The 23,774-nt window shown below is 38.0% G+C and overlaps 2 protein-coding genes across 5 annotated transcripts in view; one reads left to right on the top strand and one right to left on the bottom strand.

Annotated features, from left to right (window-relative positions):
• Nucleotides 1–14,621, bottom strand: part of AZI2 (5-azacytidine induced 2) — a 29,032-nt gene extending 14,411 nt beyond the window's left edge. Inside the window, exons 1-4 of the mRNA XM_010977820.3 lie at nucleotides 14,481–14,621; nucleotides 2,630–2,850; nucleotides 998–1,123; nucleotides 429–528 (exon numbers count right to left, since the gene is read on the bottom strand). Of these exons, the coding sequence (XP_010976122.1) occupies nucleotides 429–528; nucleotides 998–1,123; nucleotides 2,630–2,845 (442 nt within the window). The 5' untranslated portion in view covers nucleotides 2,846–2,850; nucleotides 14,481–14,621. The remainder of the gene's footprint in view (nucleotides 1–428; nucleotides 529–997; nucleotides 1,124–2,629; nucleotides 2,851–14,480) is intronic.
• Nucleotides 14,067–23,774, top strand: part of ZCWPW2 (zinc finger CW-type and PWWP domain containing 2) — a 115,268-nt gene continuing 105,560 nt past the window's right edge. For 2 of the 4 annotated variants that reach the window (XR_010384967.1, XM_064496815.1), the window contains exon 1: nucleotides 14,067–15,186. Coding sequence is in view for 1 of the 4 variants with exons in the window: in XM_064496815.1 (XP_064352885.1) it covers nucleotides 14,368–15,186 (819 nt within the window). In the remaining 3 variants the exon portion in view is untranslated. The remainder of the gene's footprint in view (nucleotides 15,187–23,774) is intronic. The other 2 variants (XM_064496813.1, XM_031469800.2) reach the window with 2 other exon arrangements.

Genomic DNA, 23,774 nt, shown 5'->3' with positions numbered 1-23,774 from the left:
TCAGACCCTCAGCCCTGACTTTTCAACACAGCATCTCACCTGCACATTTTAACAACCTTCAGAAATTAAAACAAACCAAAACAAAACAAAAATGCAAGTGTAACCACTCCACGCCAGTGTTCAGCAGTGGGCAAAAGCCTCTGAAGAGGATGAGGTCCACTCCCTTCTTCATCCACTTCATCACAAGCCAGCCCGGAAGAAAACCTGGCAAATTCTCTCCAAGAAAAATGCAATCTACATCTAGGGAAAAGCTAAAAGGAGTTGCTATTTTGTAAAAGCAGAACAGAGACATTGATACAAGCCTAAAAATTTAAAAATAAGTTAAGGCCTTATCAGCATACAGATATAGAAAACTGATCATGGACATAAACATCAATGGAAAAATGTATTAATTCCGTTAGAATATTTGTAACAAGTAAGTGGCCTACCCTGCTGAGTTTCCACCTCTGTCCTTAGCTGGAGGAGCTCTACTTCTTTAGATTGTAGCTGTTCATTCAATACTTTCAAAGATTCAGAGTTGTCTTTATTCTAGTTAAGTAGGGAAAATGCCAAATTACATTCAATAAAATCTATAGATCGGTATTATATATTAATTTTCAGGTAGATACTGTAATTCTAGTCTTTTTAAAAGCAAGGTGGGAACATGAACCCAGTTTTTTCTTCACTAATCTCTTTCTCTAACTCAGGACTTATTATTCACAGGTTTTTTTGTTTTTTTTTTTAACACATTGACAAATTCTACCAATTCATGATTTCTCAAAATAAGTTAGTGGTGTTAGACGTACTTAAGACTGAAACATCATTACATTCTGCATATTTATTTTGTATAAGGACAACTTTCAAATGTTACCATTAAAATTTTCTATATTTGCCTTGAACATGCATATTTTCAATTTTTTACTTAATAAACGCAAGTCTCTCTTATTTCTGATTTTAAACCTCTTCAAGGAGAAAATATTTGCAATATATACGTATCATTCTCTTCAAACCAACCTACCATTTTATCCAACTTGCTCTTCAAATTGTCTCTGTCAATGCAAACCTCTCGATACGCATGGTAGGCCTTATTGACTTGTTCTCGTCCCACAGAACTGGCTTCTTCATCCTTTCGAGCCCCGATAAGCTAGTGGCAGAAAATCAGGAGAAAGCTTAAGAGGATACTCCATCTTAAAAAAAAAACCAGTTTTCTGAGGGCTCCACATCTTAATCACTGTGATGCAGGGATGAAGTCTGGACTACGGGTAAGTGAACATTTCACTGCCACACAGTGAAGCTTTACTGATTAAGAAAACAAAAAAGTACAGAATATTTTTTAAAAGTCTTCTTTTTATGCTCTTCCTTCATCAGTATCTTATACTTTGTAGTATCTATTTTATATTAGTTCATCACATCAAAACACAGTACATCATTCTTGTATAGTGCTTGAGTTTTCCAAGCCAGTATACAGTACCAAGTTACTGTGTAGCAAAAGTATCAAGTTAATGTGCACCTGACATTTTAAGGAACACATGTGTTAGTTCATTAAATCTGTATTACTCCAGAACAGAAATTAATAGGACTGTATGTCACAACGCACAGAAATATTTTCCAATGTTCATTATACTAAGTCACATTTTTCTACTCACCTTTTAAATAAACCTAACTACGAGCTCCAAAGTGTTATGTTTTGTCACTCTATCCCAGTATGTCACAATTTAATTATCATTAAAGAAAATTGTATGAATACAAAGAAACTGATTTTTTCGTATTTCCTTCAAAGGACTCAATTCTACCAAGCCCCATCCTCAAGTTTTTATTCCTAGATTATTTCCTTCCTCCTTTGTGGAAGCTGCTGTTTGTAAAACATGAATACACTGAACATCTGAAGATCATAAACCATGATCTGAAGAAACATGAACTAAGTTACACTTCAAAACTTAAAAAAAAAAAAAGATGAGTGAGGAAGATTTCTCAACATACAAGCCAAGTAGATCTGATGATTTATAACTGAATCAGATGTTTATATATTCTGTCACCTTTAGGAGTGTCCAATTTCTACATGAAAAAGGTAAACAGAAAAAACATTAGTTAATCAGTTAAAAGCATTCTCATTATGTGTGTTCAAGAACAAAAGAGAATGTTGAGGTAAAGAAGATGTGGAATTTCAGTCCAGATGAAAACATTATTAAACATGTCAGAACAATGTTCCAGGAGCTTCTTCCTTGGACACTTAATTTACTTTGTTGGTATATAATTTTTTGCACAGATTTAAAAATGCTGTGTAAAATACATACTACTATGAAGGTAAGGCCATCTGACAAAAAGAGGTAAGAAAACTATTTGATTATACAACATTGTAAACTGACTATACTTCTATATCTATATGTATACACATACACACACAAAAATTGAAATTTAATCCCTTCATGTTGTTAAATCCTATTCTGCAAATATTCACCAAGTGTTATGATACGTGAAGCACAGAAGGCTACGTAAAATGCCCAGGATTTTGAGATTGGCAGTGTGCTATCCTTGGAAATATGGTACACTCATGGCAGACAGGACGGAAAAATATTTAATTCTCCAAATACTCTGGATTTGAATTGTTCTTTAAGTCATACAACATAGATGAAGGTAACAGATAAATTACCTTTTCTTCCAAAATTCTTATTCGTTTTTTTAAGAAAGAGTTCTCTTTTTCTGAATCCTTAAGTCGTTTCTTGATGTCTTCATATGCAGTGACCAGGGCAAAATGGGAAGCGACAGATTCATCTCCGGAATATATTGAGACCGGAGTCACAGTATCTCTCCTCTGGGCTTTTTCATGATTCAGAATGCAGATATCATCTTCCACCAGCGTATCCATGACAGCTATTTAAAAACAAAAACATAAAATACAAATATATCAGTGAATAAAGAAGCAGAAAAGAGAACACATATTTAGAATAATGTGAATATTGGGGCAATGTTTAAAAACTCCTATTTCTTTGTGTTTTTTTGAGGTATAGTTGGTGTATAATATTGCATCAGTTTCAGGTACAACATAGTGACTTTTAAAGGTTATATTCCACTTACAGTTATTATAAAATATTAGCTATATTCCCTGTGTGGCTCACTATATCCCTGTAACTTACTTATTTTATACATAGTGTCTGTACCTCTTAATCCCTCACCGTCTTCCCTTCCCCTGTATTCTCTCCCCTCTGGGAACCACTAGTGTGTTCTCCATACCTGTGAGTCTGTTTCTGTTTTCTTAAATCTGCTAGTTTGTTTTCTTTTTTAGATTCCACATGTGATACCATACGGTAGTTGTCTTTCTCTGTCTGACATTTCATTTTAACATAATACCCTCCAAGTCCATCCATGCTAAATGGCAAATCTTCATTCTTTTTAATGGCTGAGTAGTATTTCAGTGTGTGTGTGTGTGTGTGTGTGTGTGTGTGTACCACAACTTCTTTGTCTATTGATGGACATTTAGATTGCTTCTATGTCTTGGCTATTGTAAATAGTACTATGAACACTGGGGTGCCCATATCTTTTTAAATCAAGTGTTTTCATTTTTTTCAGATATATGTCCAGGAGTGGAACTGGTAGGTCATATGCTATCCTATTTTTAGTTATATTTTTAGTTTTTTGAGAAGCCCCCATACTGTTTTCCATACTGGCTGCACCAATTTACATCCCCATCAACAGTGTACAAGGGTTCCCTTTACTCCACATCCTCACTAGCACTTGTTATTTGTGCCCTTTTTGATGACAGCCATTCTGACAGGTGTTAGGTGATGTCTCACTGCAGTCTGAATTTGCATTTCTCTGATGATTAATGATGTTGAGCATCTTTTCATGTGTTTGTTGGCCATCTGTATGTCTTCTTTGGAAAAATGTTTATTTGGGTCTTCTGCTCATTTTTCAATCAGGTTTTTTTCTGATGTTAAATTGTATGAGTTGTTCATATATTTTGAATATTAACCCCTTATTGGTCATATCATTTGCAACTCTTTTCTCCCATTCAGTTGGTCTTTTTGTTTTGTGGATGGTTTCCTTTGCTGTGCAAACGCTTTTAAGTTTAATTAGGTCCTATTTGTTTATTTTTGCTTTTGTTTTCTTTGCCTTAGGAGACAGATGCAAAAAAATACTGTGATTTATGTCAAAGAGTGTTCTACCTGTTTTCTTACAGAAGTTTTATGGTTTTAAGTCTTACATTTAGGTCTTTAATCCATTTTGGGTTTATTTTTGTATGTGGTGTTAGAGAATGTTCTAATTTCATTCTTTTACATGAACTGTCCAGTTTTCCCAGCACCATTTAAGAGACTGTCTTTTCTCCATTGTATATTCTTGCCTCCTTTGTCATAGGTTAACTGACCATAAGTGCATGGCTTTATCTCTGGGCTCTGTATTCTTCCCCACTGATCTACGTGTCCATTTTTGTTCCAGTGCCATACTGTTTCAATGACTGTAGCTTTGTAGTATAGTCTGAATTCAGGGAGCATGATTCCTCCAACTCTGTTCTTTTTCAAGATTGTTTCAGCTATTTGGGGTCTTTTGGGTTTCAATACAAATTTTAAAATTATCTGTGGTAGTTCTATGAAGCATACCCTTGGTATCTTGATAGGGACTGCACTGACTTTACAGAGTGCCTTGGGTAGTATGGTCATCGTAACAGTATTCATTCTTCCAATTCATGAATATGGTATATCCTTCCATCTGTTTGTGTTTTCTTCAATCTATTTCATCAGTGTTTTATAGTTTTCCAAGTACAGGTCTTTACCTCCTTAGGTAGGTTAATTCCTAGGTATTTTATTCCTTTTGCTGCGACTGTAAATAACATTGTGTTTCCTTAACTTCTCTGACAGTTTGTTGTTAGTGAATAGAAATGCAAGAGATTTATTTCTGTATATTAATTTTCTATCCTGCACCTTTACCTAACTCATGGATGAGCTTTAGTAGTTTTTTTTGGTGTCATCTTTAGAATTGTCTATGTATCATATCATGCCATCTGCAAAGACAGCTTTACTTCTTCCTTTCTGATTTGGATTCTTTTTATTTCTCCTTCTTGTCTGATTGCTGTGGCTAGGACTTCCAATACTATGTTGAATGAAAGTGGTGAGAGTAGGCATCCTTGTCTTGATATTAGAGGAAATGCTTTGCGGTTTTCATCACAGCGTATGCTGTCAGCCATGGGCTTGTCATCTATGGCCTTTATTATGATGAGGTGTGTTCCCTCTGTGCCCACTTTCTGGAGAAATCTTTTTTATAGGCAGTATTGCATAGTGGTTAAGAGCATGGACTCCAGGACCAGGCTGCCAGGATTTGAGTCCGGGTTCTAGTGTCTATGTGACTTTGGGCAAGGTGCCTGACCTCTCTGCTTCAGGCTCCTTTTTATAATGTATAAGAAACAACAGCTACTTCACAGAATTCTTAAGAATATTAAATAAGTGGATATCTATAAAGCATTTAAAACCATCAACTAAGCTATTATTAGTAAGCTTTATAAAAAATTGTAAAACACCATTTTCACTAAGAGGGTAAAAAATTTTCAATATTTTATACCCATATATTTCTTCCTCAACATTTCCACTCATAGATGTAAGTAACAAGTTTTACAGCTCACCAAATTATAAATTTTCTGAGTATAATTCTTTATAACATATCACAGAATTTTTTTGCATACTCCACTATGTTCTTTCTACACTAGAAATTGATTATGTTTATTGTATGTTCACAACAGAAGACAAAGGAATTAACATATGAGTGCCCACTATGTCCCAGTACCATGTACTATATTCTTTTAACATTATCTCATTTAAATTCATCATAACAATTCTATGAGGTAGATTATCATCCACGTTTTATAGGAAGGGACTAGAAAAGTGCAGTAATCTGCCCAGGCTGAAGTTGGTAGAATGTGAGCTCTGTGACACGAGAGGTTACATCTGCTTTGCTCACCACTGTGTCCCCAATTCATCACTGTGGAAGGTGCTCAAAAATACTGGTTATTCAGAAAGAGACTCAGACGTAGAAAAAAACTTATGGTTACTAGGGGAGAAAGGGGGAGGGAAGGATAGTTTGAGAGTTTGGGATTGGCAGATACAAACTACTATGTACAGAATGGAGCAGCTCAGAGAACTAAGGAAACCCACTTCCTACTCACTTGACTACTGTCGATTACAAAGAACGTTAAAAGGTATGAATCAATAGTCAGATACAGAGATACACAGGGCTAGGGGCTGAACAGAAGAGCCTCTGCCCTCCCGGAGTTTGAAGCCAGCGCAGTGGCATATGGAAAAGTGTTGGCTCACCAACCTGGAAACTCTCTGAACCCTCTCCTCTTTGGGTTTCTGTGGAGGCCTCATTACATAGGCATGATTGATTAAATCACTTGGAATTGATTCAGCCTCCCGACCCTGTCCCTGTCCTGACCCTGCGCTGCCCAGGTCAGTGGGACTGAAAGTTCCAATCCTCTCATCACCTGCTTGCTTCCCCTGGCAACCGGCCCCATCCACAGGTGCTTTCCAAAAGTCACCTCACCAACATAAACCCAGTCAAGGTGGAAAGACTCTTGTTATAAGTAACAAGACACCCTTTTCACCTTTATGGCTCTGAAAAGATTTTAGGAACTGAGAACAAGAGGCCAAATATTACGACAAAAGATGCTCCCATGGTCTCAGGAAATTCCAAGGGTTTGGGGAGCTGTGAGCCAAGGAACCATGGATTAAGACAAAATATATATGAGAAATATATTTTAGTCATCTGAATGATCACATATTTATTTCTTATGAATCACAGTATTGCAATATTAATGGAGAAAGATGGGCACAATGAGCCAGATGAGGTAGAAAAGTGTATGGTATTTCTTGAGGCTGTGGGGGAGACATAAGGAGAAGAAAAAACAGTCAAACATTACTCATCAGAATTATTTCTCAAGATCTTAAATTTCAGTCTTTACTGCAATCAACAATGAGGGGACCCTCGTTGAGATATTCTATATACACTGGGGGGTGAGATACTAGAAAACACAGAATCATCTTCAACACCAGATTAGTCTTTCTTCTAGGAAAAAATATGATTGTCCTGTCATATTTAATCATCTTAACATTTACTATGTATTGTTCATTAACCAAATGCCAGGTACTAATGTGTCCTCACAGCAGGGAGGCAGAATTTACCACTCCAAAAAAATGTCTCATAATTCTGGATTGTGTACACCATCACTAATATGTCATTTAAAGTATGATCCTTTATCTCAAAAACTTAAATAACTGTGCTTTGACCTCTGATGGGTAGTCCTCAGAGCTTTTTGACAGACTGTCTCTTGATACAATCTTCAGGTTGGCTAAAATAAAAACTTTCCATTTCTTTCTTAGACAGACTATTGATTAACCTTGTTGCTGACGTGTCCTGGCTGGCAGGCTAAGAGAGACACCCACCAGAGGACACCTGGGGTCTACCCTGGACCAGCGCTCGGTACCAGCATGGCTCAGGTGTTCTGGTGAATTCTCCTGCTATCTGCATCTCATTACTTTTAAGAATAATCCTAAAAATTGTACACAAGCTATTTTTACTTAAGATTTGGAGTCTTAAGAATTACCGGGGCAATTCCTAGGCAGAGGGCCTAAGGGGATCTGGGCAGCAGGCCCAGGCAAACATAGGTGGCTGGGTTTCTGCTAAGATTTAAATTAAAAAACCAAATTGATATATGGTCTGAACAAAACTTGTGCTAGTAAAATGAGAGACTGAATTAATTCAGCTCTGAAGAGCCAGGGATATCTATTCCTTCCAGCCACAAGGTGTTCTCAGCTGACTGAGAACCTAGTGGAATATCTGAGGATCTATCCTCGTGACATCCACATGGAACATGTAGGACATGCGGCGCTCCAACAGGGAATCCCACTGCAACCATTAAGTAAATGCTGCTCTTCCAAGGACGCTCAATATATAGACTGATCACCTTGTGTTCTGAACACGCAGTGGTTTTGCTGTGGGAGGGAGAAACCGAGACAGGTAAACAAGTGGGACAGGCCCAAGGGCAAGTCTTTAGAGAGCCAGACTCAGAAGAGCACATGTTCCCATCCACCACACTGTCCTCAGGGAGTTGTTCAGTGAATATCTCACATCTGAATTAGACTACCAGACTGATGATGGGAAACTGCAACAGAAAGGCCAAACCGCTCTGGACAGCCAGCCACCTATGGGGATACCAGCTGGGTTTACGTATGCTTCCAAGTGCTTATTTAATTGGGAATTAAAGGAAATCCTGCCCTGAAACAGCCAAGATGGGGCCATTTTTTTAGCATTCCAAAGCTGATTTTTGCATGCACAGTTAGGGAAAGCTGGCAGAAGGAAAGTTCTTACCATGTCAGTCAGTCTCCTGGGTCCCTGCCTGCAGGATCTACTGGAAACAAGAGTGGTCAGAATTTTTCCTCTTTTTTAAAATTAGATTAGCAGGAGAAAATATTTGTAGGGCTAGCTCCTTGGCTCCTTTGACTTGGGAAGACTTGTAAATTGTTAAAATTTTAGAGCGCTCTCATCTTAAACTATTTTACCTATTTTGATTGGTATGCAGAAGCCCCCAAAGACTTCAGAATTCCAAAACAGCCTGATTGAAAGATCTGTAGAAGGCTACTGAAAGATTAATGCTATAAAAGGTTTGTAAAATTAACCGACAAAAAACCCCTTTAAGGCTGGCATTACTATTCCTACCTTCGACCCGCCTTTAAGTAACCCTCTACCTTTCCACTCTGAAGACACTGTTAAATAAACACTACCTTGAGATAGGAACTACCTGATGCTGTAGGCGAGCCTCTTCAGGTCAAAGGCCAACTGAGAGCTACAGGCAAGGAATTATAGTCAGGATCTTCCCCAGGGAGGATCCTCAAGAGTTTCTGTGAATGGGTTACCAAGATGGGAGGCCACTGGTCTGACTCAACCATCTGCCCCACCCAATTTGAATCCAATTTCTTTCAGAACTTTACATTTACTGTGCCTGTTCATGGTTGAAAATTTGTAATGAAAACTATGGGGTGTCTGTGTGTCTATGTGTGTTGTAAATGTGTGATTTGCCAAAATTAATTTGTAAAACAGCTCTATTTAATTGGCTTAACGCAAATGAAGCACTCATACTCAGAAACAGAAAACTCAAATGAATTTCAGAATCACGTGATCTGAAATCAAATAATTTTAATGAATAAAAACAAGTTTAAGTTTGTTGGTTTAGTTAACAGACAGCTGTTTAGAGTCATTGTCATTAAGTATAATACCTTCATTGTATCTAGATTTACTACAAATCAAGTAAGATCTTACATTATTCCTGTTAAAAATTTGTCAGCAAGAAAAATAACTTGATATGATGAAATTAAATGTAAATGAGTTTTGGGATAAACTCTTTAAGAATAAATTATGTTTTTAGGAATGTCTACATAAAAATAGTCTTCAGGATTTTGGGAACTTGAAACTGTTAAGTTAAATGATGGGAATTCAATGACTATTCAGATCATTTCTAAATAAGATATTGGAATGTTAATTACTGAATACAGGCTTCTTTTACAGAGAAACTAAAGATATTTAGGACCATTAATCTGGCACCACACTGAGACATTTTCTATAAGGAAGCACCTGTTTTTAGAATTAAAAGTAGTATTTATAAGTTTGCTGATCTAAGGAATGCTAACGGAAAAGACAGTTCAAAATTGCTTACTTCTAAGGTTTTCAAGAGTTGAGAATTCTAAGTAAAATATGCAATTAAAACTGCTAAACATTGATAAGAAAAACATTTTGTGTGCAAGGAAAAAGGTATGAGGAATGGAAACGCATTTAGTTAAGGGAAGTGAGGAAAGTTATTTTGTCCTAACGACGTGAAAGAGAAAGCACAGAACAAAATTTGAAGGCAAAAAGGATGTCATAGAAGGTTTGTTGAAAAGGAAATCGAGAAGAGTTTTGTGTATGGTTAGGATTTGGTAAGATTAGACTGAATTTAATTAAGTAAATGAATTTTGTTATTAAAAATAAGCTGATGCAGGACTGGAGTTTGGTTTGCTTCTCTGTTCAGAGAACAAGGTTTTCTCAGAATACTGTTTTTGATAACAGACTGTGTAAGTTCTTACAAAGTTATCTTTTTATTCTGACACTTTTGCAAAAATGCTCTGTCTTCCAAAAAGAGTCATAGGAAGGACTTTTTGACTATAGGTTTCTGACAACTTTCAAATCATACTGCTGGTAAGAAATGTAGGAATTCTAATGAAAAACCTGATGGTCTCACAAAACTTAATAGAAGATTAAGATCAAGGATTAATCACACAGGACTGAGTGAACTGATGAATATGGTTATACTTTTTTTTAGTTTTTGGTTAAAATGTTACTAGTTTTTAATGTGTTTTCCAGATACCAAAAAAAAAAAAAAAAACCTTTCCCCTCAAGCTAATTATGACTTAACAGCAGTTTGGTAAATTACACCTTTGTAAGGAGAATCAAAACAGTTATCTACCTTTTCTCTCTACCTGATCCCTGCAAAAATTGGTAACTCTTAGGTTCCAGCAGCTTTACCCAGTAAACAAGGAAGGGCCCCTAACAGGTGCAGGAATCTCAAGGTGTTTTGGAGACCTCAAAAAGAGAGGAATTCACTCGAATCCATAGATACTGCAGGCAGAACATGTGGCAAGCCCTTGGTGTATTTTCTTGGCTTTAAGAGGTTCAATCCAAGATTCCTTATGACAAGTTCCAACAGAGCCAGTTTAAGAGTCTAAGTGGTCAATTAGGCAGATTTATTTTGCAAACAAATTAGTTTTAATTTGGCTATATTTCGTTGAAATGAGTGTAATTATAGAAATTAAAAGTTTATGTTTCGGTGGACATTAAATTCTAGTTTTAATTAAGGTTTTTGTATTTACTGCCTAAGACTCACTTCTCAGATGTCTCCTTGTTACGTTATATTATTATAACGTTTAATTGGATTATTAACATGACCCTCTTAAGTTTGTTTCTGAAGCTTATCACAGCAACCTCTCTTTGGATGAAGATCAGATTTGCCATGACTGGCAACCAGGAGATTATGCATACTGGAAAAGACATGAGATAAAAGACTCTACAGCCATGCGGGACAGGACCCTATCAGGCCCTCTCCTGAACGAACTATAACCCCAGTTGCTGACACCTGACTTTGACTAACTAGCACTACCAGACTAGGACGAGAAGACATCGACATCTGAAGTATAGATAGCTGACCCAAGATGCTGGTCCAGGCCTGTATAATATTACTTTGACAACTGCTCACACTTTTGCTTATGAACAAAATGTCTATCTTCCCTGGGCTCAATCATTTGCAAGTTTCAAAAATAATTCAATCCAACTGCTGGGTTTGTGGCCAATTACCTATGTCCAGTACTCCTAGGTTTCCTTGTTGGATTTCTCCTCTCCAGAGCGCTAACTGTATGGTCCTTATTTTTTGAAGAAACTCTAGCACTGTGCAAGCTACCACCCGTATCACTAAGTGAGATTCTCACCTGGACAATTAATGACACCTGTTCTGAACCTGGCCATAAATACTCCTTTTCACTAGATGTTAAATATTATGTATCTCCTAAGAGGACCCAATGGACTTATGAAACAAGTTTATGGCCTTGGCTCTCCCCAGGTTGTTTAGAAATAGTGCAATTGGTTTCCCTTGGGCTCAAGGTCACCTCTGGGTAGCCTTCGAAATAGCCCCTGCCCTACTGCCTTTAATGCTAGTACCCTGGGTTTCTATCAGTTTTCCAACGGTATGACCGTTTGGCTGAGATATCTGTTAATTCATAGCACAAATGAAGAGTCAAATTTCCCCTCTGAATGATCCTCTTCCCAGTTTAGGAAATATACTAGGAAAATGGTTTGATTTAGGAGGATCCTGGCTTAAACCTTTACCAATGACATTATTACTCCTATTGCCAATTCTGATTGCATACATAGTTCTCCATAAATTAATGAGCATGCACAATGCACATGCAAAAGATAATCAATTCCAGACAACTTGGAATTGACCATTAGTGCTTGCCAGACATCTACTCTCATAACTCCCTAAAAGGAAGGAATCAGGCTATTAAAACCTGATACCAAGGGACCTGATGGACCCAGGGCAGGTAAGCAGCCACCATGGAAATGGGGGACCAAGTATTTGATCCTTAGGAGACAACTTTCCTTCTTGATCTTGTAAGGGGCCACACTGACCCATGACCCACTATTCACGTTGTACACTTAGATCTGGATTGTGTAAACTGTCAGTAATATGTCATCTGATGTATAATCCTTTGTCTCAAAAATTTATATAACCATGCTTCGATCTCTAAGGGGCAGAAGAGCCCTCAGAACTTTCTGAAAGACCATCTCCAGATTGTAATCCTCCTCAGGTTGGCTGGAATAAAGTTAGGGTAGAGGAATATTTCTCCTGGACAGCATGCATTTTCCTACTTCTTGGGTAGGTACCATTATCCTAATTTATAAACAAAGCCCTAGAAAAATTAAATACCTTGCCTAGCACTACACAGTCAGCAGCAAAGGTGGGATGTGAACCCAGGTATGCCTTCTTCCAAATTTGTGCCCTTGATACTACATTCTGAGAGGCAACACAAAATGGATTCTCATTTTCTCAATAAGAATCTGGATAAGGCAGAACTCAGTGGCAGAAAGAACACTGGCCTGAGATTCAGAAACCCAGACTCTAGTTAAGATCTGCCACCTTGACCATTGATTAGTTTACCACTCCAGATCCAAATTTTCCCGCCAGTAAGATGCCAGAGTTGAAATACATCTGTGAGATGCCACCTTCCTATATTGTGAAAGCAAAGTTTTAATGTGAACATGGAACGGCACCTTAAACAGAAAGGAATTCACAGATTTGCCAGCAACTGAGTAAAAGATACAGTACACGTACAGTTTACATGGAAGGGATCAAGAGCCTTTCTTCAAGACACAGTATATCTATGCACCTCAGCATTCGAATGGCCTATAACTCAGTGAATGCCCCCAAATGTACTTAGCATCAGATACACAGTACGGAAAACCCCTTTTCATTTTTATAACCCTCACTGAGTTATCTCACTAACTGCCTTATTCCAGAAGTCAGTTTGTACAGCCAAGGAATCAGGACTCTTTCTGGTTTAGCAAAGGTATGAAGAGTAGTCTAACTCTTTCCATTCCTTTCAAGAAGTGATACATCTCAATGCAACTGGGCATCTTTACACACTAAATGTTACTAGTCCTATTATTAATTCTTCTCTGATAGTGAGAAGACAACTGTACTTGAAACCAGAATATATGTGCCAAAAGAAAGAGAAAAAAGTTACACTGATTATGAAGTACTTTATCATAGTTTACTTAATAACGATGACAATGTACTGCGTTGGTATGGCAGGCAGGGTGCTTTGCCTTTTAAGGGAATTACCTCATTTGTTTTTCGTAACAATTCATTAAATCTACATAAGACCTACCAGGTGGGCAAGAATTTCCACCTATCACAGATGGAGCCAGTAATGAAAAAAATGGCTAGTTGGCTCTAGACCAACCAAACTCTTGGAAACTTTGCTTTGGTGCCTTGGAGAGGAAGCATTATTCCCATTTTAGAGAAAAGAAAGATGAGGAAGAAATTTGATCTCTTCCTCAGTGCCAAGTGAGTAAGTGGAAAATTCAGCCCTCTGATTCTGGGTTAATGTTGACTTAATCCACTGCATTTCCCGTTTCGCTACAATGTTTCCTTAATATCAAACCCTTACGTTGGTTTACAACCGTCCACTCGAATTAAAATTTAACCACCTTGTGAGAGGTGACCATTTCTAACTTACAGACGATGTCAGGAGTGATCACAACAGGTAGATAAATCACATATGACAAGTTTTGGGAACTGGAATTTAAATTACTCCTTGAGATCTTGTTTAATTCAATTTAAAATTCCAAAAGTAAAAAAGCAAGCGTCTTCTATGTTGAGGAGGCATGGGTCAATTTCACTACTAGTAAGTCGCTGTCTCTGATCGTCTCAGTGTATCTCCAGCACAGCCTGGAGCACTTTTGCTTTCATCTGTATTACAGCTTTTTGAGTGCTTCCTCTCATTTCCGGGTGTCTGAGTTTCTAGTTTGCAGGGACGAGGGTCTCAGCCTACCCGGCATGATCGAAAACCACACTGAACCCCAGATTAAACTGGAAAAAGGACGAATTCGTACTGTCAGCCCTCGATTACGCACAGAGGGCTGCTGTACATTGCCCCAGTCACTAGCGTCCTAGCCACGCGCTCCTCTTTCGTCTCCGACCGAAACGCAGTCTCACTAAATGAAACAGACCTGAAGGTGCCCAGGGAAGCAGAGCACTCGGGGGAAGTGAGGACCGAGCGGGGCCTGGAGCGGCTCGAGCCCGAGGGGACGGGGTAAGGAATGCCGGGGCGAGACGCCGCCGGTCCAGTGACGCCTCTCTCCGCACCAGCCACCGCAGCGGAGGGTGGTCCCGCCACTGCCCGCGCCCCACCCGGCCAAAGTCAATCACTCACCCCGACGACGGACTCCGTGGAGCCGCCCCCAGCGCCGCAGAGTTTCGATTCCCCAACGTGTGGAAACGGACGGAAAACAAACCGGGTCGCCAAGGGGTCACCATGGGTTTCCGGTTTCCTCGTAGACACCGCCGCTTCCCCAGCGAAGGCAGCCGCTCCGTGGGCGCCGCGGAGGGGCTCCCATTTCTCTCGCTTCGGCGGCGGTCGACTGGGGCCTCGGAGGTTCTGGAAGGAGGCGCGGGCCGAGGGCCGAGCCGCCGCCGGAGAAGGCTCGTCACCCGGCAACAGGCGCGCGGGACCCCGGCCCGCCGGCGCCGGCCCGGTCAGGGGGGACCGGCCCCGTCAGGGGGCGCGTCGGAGAGGGGGCTGGGCGGGAGGGCGATCGGCTCACGGCTGTAAAAAGGCCTCCCGTTGTCCGCGGCTGGACGCCTGCGCTGCGCCAGCAAACCGGAAGTCAGGCCCAAGGGAGCCGGGAGAGCGTTCGCGAAGCCCGTGCTGGGGGTGGAGGGAGAAAGGGGACTCGGCGTACTACGCCTCCCGTCAGCCTCCGCGGCAGGAGGCGGGGGCCGCTGCGTACTACGCGTCCCGTGAGCCTCCGCGGCAGGAGGCCGGGGCCGCTTCGTACTACGCGTCCCGTGAGCCTCCGCGGCGGGCCGGCGGGGCCTCAGTGACGCGAGAGGCGGAGGTGGAGGCGGAGCCGACCTGGGTAAGACGTTAGCCCCCGTGGCGGCCGTTGGGCCGACGGTCTCCTTCATCGCCGTCTTTTTTCCCCTCAGCCTCCGCTGGGGGTTCCCGAGCGGTGTGGAGCGGTGCGGCCCGAGTTGGCTCCGCTTGGTAGCGCTTTTGCGGGTTTCCGGCGCTCGCCTCGCGGTGGCCACTAACGCGGGAACCTGTGACGATGCGTGCCAGCTGGGGAGCCGTTAACCGCCGCCGTTCTTTTGGGGGCGCTGCTCCAGGTCTCCTGGTTATCCAGAGCTCTGCTCCTTAAAAAATGTGGACTCTGTCGACTCCAGGGCGGAGCTTCGGGATTAGGGGTTGTACCCGCCGCGCCTCCTCGGTTATTTCTGGAAAAGGGACAGGTCCTGGGCTGTGGGGTCGGGAGTAGTTGAATTCCTCGCCTTCTTCGGGGATCGTAGCCAGATGGAGCCCCTCAAGCTGTAGCCTATTTCTGGTTACACGAATGAAAGAGAAAACGGTCCTCTTAGCGAATTTTATCCTTGGTAACTGCCGATGAGCAACAGCAACGCCCCTCGCCTCCCTTACGTAGTATTTTTGTCAACTGAGGGTTTACGTATCGTTTGAGTCGGTGTTCTGTTGGAAGATGTTTTTGAATCGCGTTTTAATTCATCAGTCAATTCATCAAAGGATGGATTCAGCTCCAGGGTTTACTTTAAAATATGTTTTTATTGTTGTTAAGCCTCTCTTTTTGCTTCAGATTTAAGTGATAAGTCGCAGCTATTATGAACAAAGATGACAACGTAACCTAAACATGACATTTTAAAAATATTTAAAAGTCTGTATTAATGTAATCCTTTAGAAAGATCCATTCACTTCAGTTTATCAGGCTGGGACATCAGTGAAGTGTTTTTAGTATTTTGGACAAGAATCAGCCCTTTTTTGATTGCCTGACTAAATGCGCTTTACAAAATAAAAGCAAACTACCAAGAGGTATGTTTTTGCTGGTAGTTTTTGAAGAATGTTAACCAAAATCGGTTGAGGCACCCCAAATCATCAAAAATAAAATGGTCATCTGTTTTCTAACATTTCTAATAGAAATTTATTCACAATTCAGAGTAATTTGAGACTTGTTGAAAAAGAAGGGAAATTCATTTTTATCTTTGAGTAAGGAGATGACTTAGCTCAGTATTTTAGCTTATTGAAGCGTCTTATTTTTGTATTAAAATACATACCTCCCTATTATGATTATGAAAAAAGTGGGTTTTGTTAAGAATACTATTTGCTTGTTCAGAATGCGTAAACGTATCAATTTAGTCAAGTGAAACACCTTGATTTTTTGTGAGTAGTGCCCCTGCTAGTATATAATATAATATACAAAATATAATCCAGGTATTCTTTAAATTAAGCTGGAAATGGTCACTTTCTATCCACTTGTGCATCCGCTTTAGTTAATTTTAATAAATTATTAAAAATGCCACACTTTAGTTATAAGCATATATTGAAGTTTTATTACAAGTTTTGCTGCAAAGAAAAAGACCTCCCGTAAGTCAAGATACAGCCTTGGTAGGGACGTTTGGTAGGGGAAAAAAATGGTCAGATAATCATCACTGAACTTAGATAACAGAAAAAAGAATTGAGGGTCATTAGATTCTTCACTAATAGTCAACTGCTTAGGTGAGAGAATGGTTTCCCAGAGCAAGTCTTAATTCCATTGAAGTTTACTGGAAGGTTGCTTAGGCATTTTTTTCAGGAATGTTCATTTCATCCCAGGAGAGAGTTGTGAATTACAGTCATCCAAAAAAAATCTGTACCAGCAGGTTTGGGACAATTTTTTTTAACCATTATTACATTTTCTGTAACTGTAAATGTTGTCTGACATGTTCAAAACAATTCAAGGCTTTGAAATATATACTTGTTATAAAATGGCCATTTTTGGAATGAGTTCAACACTGGGCATAAGGCATTTTTTTAAGTGTCAAATGTCCTGTTTACACGTTGTGAACAAAAAAAAAAAAATACGTATCACAAGAGCTTCTCCCCCAGGGACCTTTTTCCATCTCCTCCCACCCTTGCACAAGGGTCCTAATGTTTTCCGTCAGGAGCTGCTCCTGAAGGGTATGAAACTGGCTTCAGCAAAGTTCCCTTTTTCACTGGCTTAGGTTGGATTTCAAAGCAACGTCTGAACAAAGAATATGGGCCCTGGCACGATTCCTGTGGCTCAGCCTGTTTCTCTTGTTCTTAGGCAATCACGCATTTTTACAGCTGCTTCAAATCTTATTTTTGTTTAATTAAGCAGTGCGTTAAAACAATGAAAAAAGTGTTCTTTGTTTTTTTTCAAATGAGAGCTAAGCATTTCTAAGCTATGGCGAATATATACTGTTAGAGGAGAGAGAAAGCACCTTTAGAAGAAAATTTTTAAAGCAAACATTTGATTAGTGATTTAAATTTTATATTAATTTAATTTTATTTAGATCACACCACCAGAGGGATCTTTTTTTCTGTGTCTCTGTAGATGTGGCTTTTCAGTATCAGCAGAACAGAATTAAGATGGCAGAACCTTTAAGTTGAAATAGCAGTGTCTCATTTCATGTTAATATCAGCTTCAATTTCATCAGTATTGTCTTAAAAGCACTCTTCCTCTTCTCCCCTACCTAGCATGTGTCCAGGTTAAGAGCTTTAGGGTAAGGAGATGGTTTCAGTGGCAGAGATAAAAAGCAGATTCAAAAATATTACCAAAAATGAAAAAATCTGTTATCTGGGCATACATAGTCTTTTTTCTTTCTTTTGTCCCACACCTCATCTCACACACACACACACATACCTGCAAGGTACACATACACACACAGAAGGTTGTGAACTGCGTTATCAAACTTCATGACTTCTATTACACTGTGTCTATCTGAATCTATGTGTGCCTGAAGCAGCAGTCTTCAAACTAGGCATCATCACATATCCCTAACCCTTAATCTTAGAAAGTACATGAAGACTTTTTAGGCAGTTATGTGAATGATAGTTTATGGGTATTAATTTTCAGGTTGCCAACTTGCATGTTTCTGCCCTAAAATTGATGTGCCTCGGGGTGTGCCTGATCCAGGCACCTTGCCCCTTTCCTCTTTGGTAATTGTCCTCCTCTCACTCTGCAAACAAGGCAATACCTTTCATATAACCTAAGTCTTGTTTAGAAAGTAAACGATTGTAATGACTGGGTAGCTAATTGTTTTGCAAGAATGGTAATTTCCAGTGGCTTTTGAGAATATTGCAGAAGGACTCAACTGAGTTGTCAGCTGATCATTAAAAATAATTTTATGACATACCCCTATGTGATTTTTGGTACACAGCTTAGTAATTCAAAAGAATAATTATTGGTATAACCAGAAATACTCCTGCTCCCAATAATTGGAATGGAAGAATACGAAATATAAGAATAGAGTTAGCATGCAGCCTGTTTCTTTGTAGCAACAAACAATATTCATCCTGGATACATGACCTAAATGGGGAGGGGGTATGCATTTCTTTAAGAGATGCATTTCCAGTAAAAGCTGACTTGTGATATTTTATAATGATCATAACACGTAGTAAGTTTCTCATTTGATCAGTTGTGTTTAATGATAATACAATGTTGCTGACAATTTTTAAAGTTTATGTTCTTGGAATTTTTAAATACAGTTTTTTATGTAGGGAAATGTGATATGATGACCAATTCGAAATATTTTCAAGCACTAAAATATGTTTAAGCTTATGGATAAGCTTAGGTGAGGGAAGTGAGATAAAAATATGAATTCAGGGAGAAAAGAGACATTATCAAGTTCCTAACTGTGAAAGGAGATCTCGTTCCTGTGCTTTTCAGATGGACAGATTAGTAGATATCAAACCACTATGGCATTTTATGTTCCATTTATAAAAGACATGTATGCTACTGTCTCTTGCTGCCAGCCTTGTCCTGGGCATACAGTCTGCTTCATAATAACTTTTTGACTTGAAATGCTTTGCAGTCAGTAGGACTTAGCTTCTGACAGCTTTCATTTTTTAAAAAATAGCCATGAGTGTCATAATTGTATGCATAGTTACCAAATGCAGTGACTTTCTTTTGGAAACATATGTCCAATAAGAAGTCTCAACTGGACTTCTTATTAAATGAAGTTAGAGCAACCCTTCTCTGAAGCTTGATAGTTACACATTTACTATTTGAGTTCATGAATTTATTCGATACTTAACAAATATTCCCTCAGTACCTACCATGTGTCATTGTTTTAGGCACAGAGATGAAACAGGCAAAATAGCTTTTTAATGTATAAGGAAGTAAAATCTACCTCCCCTCCCCCCCAAAAATTAAAAATACTCACAAAAAAAGAATTAAAATCTATCACAGATAAATCAATCACATAGATAAGACCTATGTGAAATTTAACATGACAAGAAACTCCCAGTAATTTTTCATGACAGTTTCTATATGTGCCTATGAAGAAAATAAACTTCTCCCCCTATTTAAAATGGGAAGAGAGGGAGAAATAATTCTATTTTGAGATTTTCACATCTATACTATAAAAGCCAAGAAGATAAAGTCAGCTTTTCAGAGGAAAGACATTTTATAAAGCCACCAAATAAACAGCAATGAAAGGATGACATTAAACGTCAGTAAGATCTATAGAAGGAAATTAAACTAGATTTTTGAAATAGATTATATAGCAAAAGAGAGGGAAAATTTCCAACTCTGTTGTACAATTCACATGATATAAAAATGAAATCATTGATTTTGTAATAGTTAAAAACTTAAAGACATAATTTCCTAGTGTAGATTTTTCAATTGTCTATGAACAGTCAATTGATTCTTTTTTAAAAAAATTGAAGTATAGTCAGTTACAATGTGTCAATTTCTGTTGTCAGCATAACAATTGATTCTTAAAAGTCCAAAAACAAAAAGACATGTTTTTTTAAATTCACTGATATTTTACTAATTATTTTCTCTTGACAGTCATTTTATATCCTTCCCTTTTGGCCTTAATAACCCCCTACCCTCTCATCCCATAACCATTCTGTTCACCTGGTTTTGTGGATTTTACCCCTCAGCATCTTTTGGATCTCTTTCGTAGTCTCTACTGTGCCACAGTTTCTTATGTATTATAATTTCCTCTAATTAGTTTTTCCTTTTTTCTTAGTTTCCAACTCATCCTTTATATGTAGCTAAATGAGTTTTTAAAAATGTAAATCTTACCATTACATTTCTACTCTTAAACCCCTGAAATGATTTCTTGGCATGTTTTAGAGGTCCATTCTTAATCTAACCCTGCCTGTTTTACCACCAGCTTCTATAAAGGACTAAAGAGATCCAATTTCAGTGTCTGAGTGTCTCTAGTCCTTTATAAAGTTTTCTTAGATGATCATTGACTTTTTTATAAATTTAAAAATTCTCAGAATGGGAACTCCAAAAACATTCTTCAGCATTAGTTTGATAATTACGTCTCTGCTTCTTACTTGGCATCACATTTGGAGGAGGATCCTATATCTTCAGATAATGGATATCATCAGAATAGATTGAGTCGTAATTTTTAAAAGTATTCTTGAATCATTAGTGTTTTTTGGAACATGTGCCAGAAAGATATCATCACGGTTTTGACACCACGTGCTCCCTGGTAGAAACCAAAGTTGTACGTTCCCTTTGTGCCTGAAATACAAAGGTTTTTCTCCAGAGATTGTACTAAACTAGCATCACAATTCTCAATTGTTCTGCTAAATCTTCATAATGAATTGTGTTACTACCTGTATATTATGCACAAAAGTCATAAGAGAAGTTCTTATCCCATCCCTCAAATCATTTTTCTGGAATAATTCAAATTTTCAATTTGAAATATTTCTTTTGTTTCCCTGACCAGATCGTTTGATATATTTATTATTGCAAATGAGTTAATATGTTACAAATACCTGTTAGATAAGAAGTTTAAAGATCAGAGATAAGGCTGACCTATAACTACCTGGAAATACTTAACTACACTGAGAAAATCACTGATACGTTGAGTGTAGTAACTGAGGTGATTGCTCAAAACTGAAAGAGTTTTAGAAGCCAGATTATTCTTAGTTTTACAATTTTTCTTCTTTGTTTAGATCGAAATGGAAATGAAATAACCATATCTACACATTTTCTTATATTTTAACTTGGGAACTTTTTAGTTACAGAAATATGATTAAAATTATCAATAACATTTACATTCATGAAAAATGTAATTTTTGACATTGAGTATTTCATTCATTATGTTTGCACATTTACTGTTTTGGTCAATAATTTTTATAAAGGCATGAAACATAGTATATAGAGTCTAAAAGAATAAAAAGTGTTATGTCTATGCAACTAGGCAGAGGACAACTATGATTTTCCCAATAGAGCAAACTTACTTAGAATATATGCATATGAATGTCTCCAATTGAAAAATAATGGCTTGGGTTGAAGAAAAGAAAAGGTCTAAGGAAAAATTCTGTGCATCTTGATATTAAGTAAATACTCCATAATCCTTGTTTTCTGAAACTAAATCAACAATAGGAAAATTCTTTGAAAAATTATGTATAAATGACTTTGATCTTTACAAAAACTAAGAGACAGGTTTATTTACTTTCAGAAGAGAAATACTATACAGTAATAAGGATATTGTCAACTATAAACTGTAGCATTAGACATTTTTATATAATGTGTTTATAAAATGTTCCTTTAGTTAAGAGTTATTTTGAGAAAGTGTACTTTTCCCCTACACAACCTAAATTATATCAGTCTCAAGTCTCCTTTATGCTGAAAAAGTGGTAAAAGTTTTCAATATTGATTATCATATGTAGTCATTCATAATTTTGATTAGTTCTCCTCATGATGTTTTAAAAGTTTTAGGAAAAATAGACTTAATTGACATTCATTTTATTGTTTTGCACATTATAGGATGATATATTTAAAACCAAATATATCAGTATTACATTGAATGCACTCAGACTACTGAAAACAAAGATTATCATATTGGGTTAAGAAAAAATTAACTTTTCAGATTATAAGAAATCTGTGGATAATAGCAAAGGATGAAAAATTATTGATCACAAATAAACTGTAGTAAATTAGCCTGTTTATAGTATGTTAACATGAGACAAAGCAAACTTTCAGGAAAACAAAAGTATTACTTCCAATAAGATTTAAAAATTCTAAGTTTGTATGCGTCTAATAAAACAGCTTCAGACTATATGAAGCAAAACTAGACAGAACTGGGGCAAAACTCCACAATATTAAAAGATTTTAACATGCCTCCCTCACTAACTGATAGTATAAAAAAAATACAGTAAGGAAATAGATGATTGGAATAAAATTATTAACATCACGTTCATTAGGACGGCTATTATCAGAATTAAAAATGAAATGGAAAATTTCCATCTTAAAATGAATATGAAATCTCAAGGGACCTTAAATAACCAAACAGTTTTGAGAAAGAACAGAGCTAGAGGCTTCCCATTTGCTGACCTTAAAACATATTACAAAGCTGTAGAATCAAAACATTATGGTGCTGGCATAAAGACGTTAGCAATGGAATAGAATACAGAGCTCAAAACAAATCCCCACATAAGTGGTCAAATGATTTTCAACAAATGCGCCAAGACCATTCAGTGGAGACAGGGCAGTCTTTTCAACAAATGGTGTTGGGAACACTAAATATCCATATGCAAAACAATGAAGTTGGACCCTTACCTCACCATAAAAATTAACACAAAATGAATCAAAGACCTAAATGTGAAAGCTAGAACTGTAACACCCTTAGAAGAAAAATGAGGGGCAAGCTTCATGACAGCAGATTTGGCAATTTCTTGGATGTGACACCAAAAGCACAGGCAGCAACAACAAAAATACAAAACTAAAAGTCACTAAATCACTAATAAAATATTAAAAATCGTTATCTAGTGACTCCAATATTGGACAAATACTGTGATCTTTACTTTGGATTTCATTAGAACTCTCTTAAGTACATAATTGAAGTAAATAAAGAATATAATTTCAGCTTCAAAACTAAAATGCCTTAAATAGTACAGACACCTAATGATATGGGAAAATATTCATAATATATTGTAAGTAAAGAGAATAAATTGTTAAGTTTTATTTGAGATTATAGACAATTTTATTTCTTTCCCTTACATTAAAATTGGAGTTAAAGCGCCAAAAAGTATACACAGAACAGAAAAAGGATTGGAGCGTCAACAGTGGACAAAGGATTTCAAAAGACGTTCTGAGAGAAACTAGGTATGAACCCACTGTGGAGTGAAAGGGGAGCCCAGGAGGCTTCGGCAGAGAATACACTGGAGAAGCATCCACAGTGGAGACAGGAATCAGCGCTGCCAGAAGGATCATCACAGGGCTGTGAAGGCCCCAGATGAAAGATGGAAGATGAATATGACGTTTTTCGAAGTCTTTCATCAAACTAATTTGCTTCCTTGTCTTCCCCATCTCATCATGCAGAAAGACAGGCAGTCCAGGCTTGCCTCTCAGGACAGAAGAGGAGAGGACCCTCTCGGAAGGAACTGAAAAGAAAACTAGACAGACTAGGGGAAAATCTTTAGTTTGTTTCTTTCCAAGATAAGAATTCCAACTTTCCAACATTCCAA

Source organism: Camelus dromedarius, chromosome 17 (assembly GCF_036321535.1).
Source record: "Camelus dromedarius isolate mCamDro1 chromosome 17, mCamDro1.pat, whole genome shotgun sequence".
NCBI lineage: Eukaryota > Metazoa > Chordata > Mammalia > Artiodactyla > Camelidae > Camelus > Camelus dromedarius.
This window is presented reverse-complemented; position numbering and strand designations above follow the sequence as displayed.